This window comes from Melospiza georgiana, chromosome 24, assembly GCF_028018845.1.
Source record: "Melospiza georgiana isolate bMelGeo1 chromosome 24, bMelGeo1.pri, whole genome shotgun sequence".
NCBI classification, from domain to species: domain Eukaryota; kingdom Metazoa; phylum Chordata; class Aves; order Passeriformes; family Passerellidae; genus Melospiza; species Melospiza georgiana.
In genome coordinates this window covers 8930144-8937802 of record NC_080453.1, presented here as the reverse complement: position 1 = coordinate 8937802, position 7659 = coordinate 8930144, and the positions used below count along the sequence as shown (strand labels likewise).

Sequence of the window (7659 nt, the reverse complement as noted above, 5' to 3'; positions counted from 1 at the left end):
TCTGCTGCCTCCTCAGGAGCCAGGGCTGGGTGCAGGGCCAGGGCCAGGCCATTGTCCTGGGCTGTGACAATCGGGGCTTTGTGTCACACCTCAGCTGGGGCTGTTTGTGTCCCGGCCTTGGGGACACAACAAACGGCCCTTGTGGCTCTTGGGGGGACACGTGTGACACAGGGGACAGCAGGACCTGCAAGGTCTCGGGGCAGAAGAATCATTTCTGTGCTGGCATGGAACAGCCCTTGCCCACAGCCTGCTCTGTTTGTTCCTTGGGGCTGGGAGAAAGGGGAGGGCTCTGGGGAATGGTAATTTTTAGGTGGATTTGGAAGAAAATCACTGTTGTACCCCAAACCCTTCCCCTGAGGGTACCCACAGGTCCCTGGGCTGCCACAGCCCATGGAGGTGGCACTGCTGGCACTGCTCTCAGTCCTCTGTCCTTGGCTCCCAGGTTTGTTCTCAGTTGAACTCCACACCCAGAGCACCTGAAGGTGGGAAATCCGTAGGGAATTGATTTTTCTTAAGGGACTCGGGGAGTCCTGGGCAACTGGACTCTGGTCTCTGGGGTGTGGTGGGGAAGGAGCCTCAGCTCCGTGTCCCCCTGGGCTCTGCTGAGCTCAGCTGTTCTTGGCCCGAGAGGAGCAGCAGGACACAGCCCCGGAGTGCTCCCTGCTCTGAGGCATTGCCAGCAGGTTTGGAGGTACGGGAGAGGCTGTGCTGCTCCCTGCTGGGCTCGGGGCTCCTCGGCACGGCCCGGCAGCGAGGGAGGAACCTGAGGACACCGGTGTGGGGCCAGGGTTTGCCTGGGAACGGGGCCAGGGTCAGGGTTAGGGTGAGGGCAGGCAAACAGGGCTGAACTTTGTCTCCAAGCCTGTGAGTGCGGCCAGGAGCGAGGCTGAGGGAGCCCTGGAGCGGCTCCCGAGTACAAAACGAGGCACAATCAGCAATCAAACCCCCAGATCTTCATTTGAATGCAGTTACCTGCTGAGGAAAGAGTGTCCCCAGTGCCATGTGGGGCTTTTTCTCCTCTCTCCAAACGTGGGGGAGGAGAGTGGCAGCTCTGCCAAACCCCAAATGCTGCTGGAGCCCAAATGGATGCTGAATGTGAGGTTTAGGCTTGCCAGAGCTGTCAGAGCTCGCTCGGGGCCTTCTGTTCCCTCCTCCTCCTCCTCCTGCTGCACGTGTGTGTGTGCCGAGGGGGGCTCAGCGGGGCTGCAGGGCCCCCTCGGGGGTCTCTGGGTGCCCCGGGGGGGATTTGGGGGGTGGCAGGAGGGAGAGGACAGCAGTGACCTGGGAGGGGAATGATCAGGGCAGGAAAACAGAGCTCGGGGTCCCTCTGGGGAGAGCTGGGCTGGAAACAGGTTCCATAATAATAATACAATAATTAATAATAATTATTACTACTACTAATTATTATTAATAATAGTAATAATAATTTTAAAAAATAATTTTAAAAGCTTCTTCCAGCTGCGGAGGGAGGGAGGGAGGGATGCAGAGCTGTGCTGGGGCTGCGAAGGGAGGAGCAGCGGCTCGGAGCAGCTCCAGGGGCTGCGGGGCCGGGACCCCCGGGACCCCCGGCGCGGAGGGGCCGCTCTGCAGGTGCCGGGGCGGGGCCGGGGGTCCCGGAGGTCCCCGCGAAGGGAAGGGAACCAAAGCCCGGCTCATCCCCATCCCAGGGCAGGGAGAACCATCCCAGGCTCTGCGGGGCTCAGGTGGGTCGGGGGCTGATCAAACCCGCGGTGGGTGGATGGATGGATGGATGGATGGATGGATGGATGGATGGATGGATGGATGGATGGATGGATGGATGGATGGATGGAAAATGAGAGCCGTGAGCGCTTTGGGAGGCTCGGGGAGGCTGTGCCGCGGCGCGGCGGGAGCAAACAGCGCTGGAAACAGCCGGGGGCGAGCCTTTATCATCGCACAAAAATCCAGCGGGTGGGGTGGATGCTGGCGGGCAGAGGAAACGCTGCGGAGGAAACGCCAGGCGGCTGAGGCAGCGCTAGCGCAGCCCTGCGGAGGTGCGGACTGCTGTTCGGAGTGCCGGGAACACGAAGGATTTCCAGGATGCGCTCCCGTCATAACGGAGCGTTGCTCAAGGCTCCGTAGCTGGGAAGAGCTCGGATGAAATCCTGCTCCGACAAGTCCTGGAGCGGCTGAAGTAAACACCGCTCCCTTCCCCTGCTGCTCCTGGCACGGCATCTCCCGGGGCCGCCTTTCCCGCAGGAATTTCCCTCCTGGGAGCCGCGCAGGGGTCGAGCAGAGAGCCGAGAGAGCCGGGAACCGAGGGAGATCCGAGCCCCGAGCCCCCTGCCCCGCGCCCGGCACCAGGCAAGTTCTCCGGGCGCTGTTTGTTCCGAGCTGCCCGCGGGATTTGGGTCACGACAGCTGAATTGGGCAGGTTCTGCTTTGGCCCTCTCGGGGTGCTGCGTTCAGAGCAGGGGGAAGCTCGGGGGGTGAATTTCCCCTGGCAGCCCCAGAGGGCGGCGGCTCTTCGGGAGGGTTCGGGGGCGGCCGGGGTGAGGTCCTGCCCCAGCCGGGCCTCTCCGACCCGGCCAGGTGGGCAAAGGGCACCTGGGAGGGAAATGGAGCAGCACAGAGCCCGGTTTGTTTTCCTTTCTGCATCGGTGCCCCTTGGATTCAGGCAGGAATGAGTTACAGCCTAACTCTGATGGGGAAATTACAGAGGTTTTTAAACAAACAGTCCCATCCCCACCTCCTCCTGTTCCCAAACTTTGAAGAGCTTTTTCCTGTCCCTGAAATGAGGGCACTTGTCTGGGGGTGAGGCACTTGAGCTGGACCCGAACCAGGTTTTCTTCAGGACTTGTCTGAGCAAGAGCAGGTAAAGAATCTCAATAAGTTTTTATGAAAAGGCCGAAGCAGCTGGCAGGGCTGCCTTGCACTGGGTAAGGACAGCAGCTTCCAAAAGGTAAATATGGAAATTCCTGCTCACAAAGATTGCACTGCTGGACCTCAGTGCGCGACAGGACCACAATGTGGGAAGCTGCTTGGGAAATCAGGAGCTGAAAAAGGAGGTAAAACTCCAAACACAGGAGCTGCAGCCTCTGTTACTTGTTGGTATTTGTAAGGACAAACTCTGCAAACAGTTTGCAGGAGGGGGAATCTGCAGTGGGAGGTTTGTTTGGGATGCTTGGTTTGTTTAGCTGTTCCCAAACCACAGGGAGGGGCTGAGCCAGGCACTGGCGTGTCCTGGTGTGTTCATTATTGTCATTTAACCCCAGCCTCGTGTCCTTGGGGCTGCCCACACAGCAGAGGCACCTCGGGGGCTCTTAGATCTCCCTCCAGCCTCATTTTTGTTACTGTTATTGGGGATTCCACAGGGAAAACCCCAACCGTAACATTTAAATACCCCCTGCTTGTTGATTATTTGTGACAGTGTTCACAGGGGTCCCAGGATGAGGGAAGACACGAGGATCTGACTCTGTGTTTCAGAAGGCTTGATTTATTATTTTATGATATATATTATATTAAAACTATACTAAAAGAATAGAAGAAAGGATTTCATCAGAAGGCTGGCTAAGGATAGAATAGGAAAGAACGAATAAGAAAGGCTTGTGCCTCGGACAGAGAGTCCAAGCCAGCTGTGATTGGCCATTAATTAGAAACAACCAGGTGAGACCAATCCCAGATGCACCTGTTCCATTCCACAGCAGCAGATAATCAATGTTTAAATTTTGTTCCTGAGGCCTCCCAGCTTCTCAGGAGGAAAAACCCTAAGGAAAGGATTTTCCATAACGGTGTCTGTCACGATTACTACATTAAATTCCCACAGCAGAACTCTCTCTCCCTCCCAGAGGTAACCAGGACGCGGTGTTTGGCCTCGCCATGGCCACGGTGGTGCCGGGGAAGCTGAGCCAGCTCCTGCTCAGCGTGAGGCGGCTGCCGGGGCCGCTGTCCCCGGGCACGGTGAGCAGCGCCGAGGTGCCCGCCGTGTTCTGGAAGCCCTACATCCACCGCGGCTACCGGCCCGTGCGCCAGACCTGGCGCTATTACTTCTCCACGCTGTTCCAGCAGCACAACGAGGCCGTGAACGTGTGGTCGCACCTGGCGGCCGCGCTGGCGCTGCTGCTGCGCCTGCTGCGCCTCTGGCAGCGCGTGGACTTCGGGCAGGACGCGCACGCCCGGCCCCTGCTCATCATCCTGGCCGCCGCCATCACCTACCTGACCTTCAGCAGCCTGGCGCACCTGCTGCAGGCCAAGTCCGAGTTCTGGCACTACGGCTTCTTCTTCATGGACTACGTGGGGGTGGCCGTGTACCAGTACGGCAGCGCCCTGGGCCACTTCTACTACGCCATCGAGCCGGGCTGGCACCGCCGCGTGCGCGGCTTCTTCCTGCCGCTGGCGGCGGCGCTGGCCTGGCTGTCCTGCGCCGGCTCCTGCTACGCCAAGTTCCGCTTCCACCCGCGCTGCGCGCTGCCCGGGCGCCTGTGCCAGGAGCTGCCCTCGGGGCTGGCCTACCTGCTGGACATCAGCCCCGTGCTGCACCGCCTGGCCACGGCCGCGCGCCCCGACCCCGCCCTGCTCTACCACAAGTGCCAGGTGCTCTTCTTCCTCCTGGCCGCCTTCTTCTTCTCCCACCCCTACCCCGAGAAGTGGTTCCCGGGCCGGTGCCACTTCGTGGGGCAGAGCCACCAGATCTTCCACGTGTTCCTGGTGCTGTGCACGCTGGCGCAGATCGAGGCCGTGGTGCTGGACTACGAGTCCAGGAGGGAGATCTACTCCTCCCTGCAGCGGGGCCTGGCTCACGACTTCTCTGCCCTGTTCCTGCTCACCGTCGCCTGCTCCGTCCTCACAGCCGCCTACATGGCCCACAGGGTGAGGCACAAGCTGGGCCTCAAGGAGGAGTAAAGGGAAAATGAGCTCGGCCCAAACCCAGCCCCCAGCCCCCAGATGCTGCTTCAGGAACTGTTATTCAGCAAGTGCTTTCTGTAAGAATGAGAGATGCTTTAATGCCTTTTTAATCCAGCCTAAGTTCCAGCTTGCTCACAGAATGGCACAGGGTTCAGTTCAGCTCTGAATAAACAGTTGGAACAAAGTGTCGGCGTGCCCTGATGGGCTGGGGAGGCGCTGGGAATCTGCCAGGGCTCCCAGCACGAGATAAGGAGAGGCCATCTGGCCCCTGTCAGACTCCACACCATGGAAACAGACCAGGGCGAGGCTGGTTAAACCACTGAGGTGACAAATTAATTTAATATCACGTCAGGCCCCTCCTGTAGGGCTGAGGGAGTTGTTCACTGTCCATGCAGTGCCAGGGCCTGTCCTTTACCCGCTGGGAGCAGCACGGGCACGGCCCTGGCAGCGCGGGGAGAGGAGGGGGTGGTGCAATGGGAGCCGCAGCACCGGGTCAGGCTGGGGACGGGCGGGTGTGGGGATCCCGCGGTGGATCCGGAGGAAATCCGAGGCCGTTACCCCACATCGAACGCGCTCCGGGCCCGCTCCGGCCGCTCTGAGGCCCCGCCGCCACCGCCCCTTATATAGGCATGGGCGTGGTCTCATTCCACACACGGCCCCGCCTCTCATCGCCCATTGGACTGTTCCCTCAGACAGCGCCTGCGCATTGCGGCTTCTGGGCGGGGCACACGTGGCACCGCCCCTCATCTCCCATTGGTCCGTTTGCTCGGGCGGCGCGTGCGCAGTGCGTCTTAAGGGGTGGGGCATATATAGCCCCGCCCCTCATCTCCCATTGGTCCGTTCATGCGGGCTGCGCGTGCGCAGTGCGCGTTGAGGGCGGGGCCGGCGCGAGCGGGAAAACGCGAACCGGGAACCGGGAAAAACCGGAACCGGAACCGAGGAACGGGAACGGAGCGGGAAAAACCGGAACCGGAGAACGGGAAAAACCGGAACCGGAACAGGGAACGGACCGGGAGAAACTGGAACCGGGAACCGGGCCCAGGCCCAGGCTCGGTCCCGGGGAGGCCCCGGCAGCCCCGGGATGAGGCGGCGGCGCGGGGGCGGCGCGGCCCCGGCCGAGGCCTGCGGGGTGTGGCTGGACACGGCGGAGCTGAAGCGGGGCCGGGCGCGGGTGAGGCCCTGAGGGAACCGGGGGGGTCGGGCCGGCACCGGGAGCACCGGGAGTCCCCAGAGAGCCCCGGGCCGGGCTGAGGCTGAGGCGCTGCCATTGAACCCCGGGGCTCGTTCGGGGCCTGGGGAGGGGAGGCTGATGCTTTGCTAATTATTAATAATTAATATCAAATGATAACGGCTTATCCAGCATTGTGATGCTGCGCAATGAAGGCGGGAGCTGTGCCCCAGCGCTGGGAGAGGGTTTATTTAATATTAATTTTAAAAATTAATAATTTTATATTATATATTACAATATAAAATTATATATCATATAAATTATATAGATATAAGTTCTATGGGTTTTTAAAAATATTTTAATATTTTTCACGTGTTTTTTCCCCACAGCCCCTCACGCTGCGAGCACCCAGAGCTGCGGGGAGGAAGCAGAGCCTGGGGCTGCTCCCACAGCCCGGCAGCGGGGACAGCACCAGCCCCGGGCACAGCATCAACCCCGGGCACAGCATCAACCCCGGGCACAGCATCAACCCCGGGCACAGCTGCAGCTCCTGGCAGAGCTCCATCCTCAGCTTCTTCAGCCCCCAGCCAGGTATCCAGCCCTCACCCACCCAGCCCTCCCGGCTGGGCAGGAAATGCTGGGCATTGTGGGGGGCACGGGGCACAGGCTGGAACTCCCAGGAAGCTGGATGGCCCTGGGAACTTGGATTTTCTATGGAATGATTTCAGGGTATAACTTGGATTTTCTATGGAATGATTTCAGGGTATAACTTAGATTTTCTATGGAATGATTTCAGAGTATAACTTGGATTTTCTATGAGATTGTTTCCGAGTGAGGCCAGGGCAGAGCTGGGGAGTTCTGGGGGTTTCTGGTGACTCTGGGCAGCTGGAGCTGCAGCTCTGGGGCTGTGCCAGGGCAGCCTCTGCAGCTCTGGGGATCCCTGGGGGTGCTGGGGACAGCGCTGGGGACACTCAGGGATGCTCTGGGGTGGTTAACCCTGGGGAATGGCTCTGCTTTCACCGATTCCCTGTTGTTTGCAGATGACAAAGAGAACATCGGGCCCGCTGCTCCCTGTGAGGAACCCCTGGTGAAGATCCTGCCCCTGCCCCAGCTGGAGGGAGCCCGGGAGGAGCTGCAGGGCCCAGCACAAACAGCCCCGGAGCTCAGGGTGGGCTCCCAGGGGCTCAGCAGAGCCTCCCCCGGGGCCGGGGGGCGTTCCTGGGGCCGGGGCAGGGACAAACCCTGGGTGTCCCCTGCAGGAACGGCCCCAGGGGCCAGGACAGCGCTGCCCTGCCCCAGAGCCGGGGCTGGGGGCACAAACCCGGCCCCGGGGGCTGCTCCCAGCCGGGTCTGCTGCTCCCCACAGAGCCCGGGGCCAGCACAGCCCCTGCGGGAGCGGGGCCAGCTCCGGGCGGGAACCTGCAGGGAGAGCCGGGGCAGGGACAGGGACAGGGACAGGGACAGGGCCAGCCCCTGCAGGGACAGGGACAGGGCCAGCCCCTGCAGGGACAGGGACAGCCCCTGCAGGGACACGGACAGCCCCAGGCTCCCCCTCAGGGCCACCCCCAGCCCCCCGGAGCCCCCCGAGCTGGGCTCTGAGCCCCTGTTCACGCAGGACTCCGAAGGGA

General features: G+C 61.0%; 1 protein-coding gene across 3 annotated transcripts; it reads left to right on the top strand.

Annotated features, from left to right (window-relative positions):
- Nucleotides 1-2138: 2138 nt before the first annotated feature.
- Nucleotides 2139-7155, top strand: PAQR7 (progestin and adipoQ receptor family member 7). Of its 3 annotated transcripts, none has more exons than XM_058040370.1 (4): nt 2139-2322; nt 3807-5187; nt 6421-6622; nt 7072-7155. In XM_058040370.1, exon 2 carries the CDS (start codon nt 3838-3840, stop codon nt 4858-4860), a length of 1023 nt encoding a protein of 340 aa, XP_057896353.1. In that variant the 5' UTR covers nt 2139-2322; nt 3807-3837; the 3' UTR covers nt 4861-5187; nt 6421-6622; nt 7072-7155. The 3 variants fall into 3 exon arrangements, with proteins under 3 accessions (XP_057896353.1, XP_057896350.1, XP_057896351.1); XM_058040368.1 differs by lacking the exon at nt 2139-2322 and adding an exon at nt 2784-2833; XM_058040367.1 differs by lacking the exons at nt 6421-6622; nt 7072-7155 and having other exon boundaries at nt 2239-2322; nt 3807-5437.
- The last annotated feature ends 504 nt before the right edge of the window (nt 7156-7659 follow it).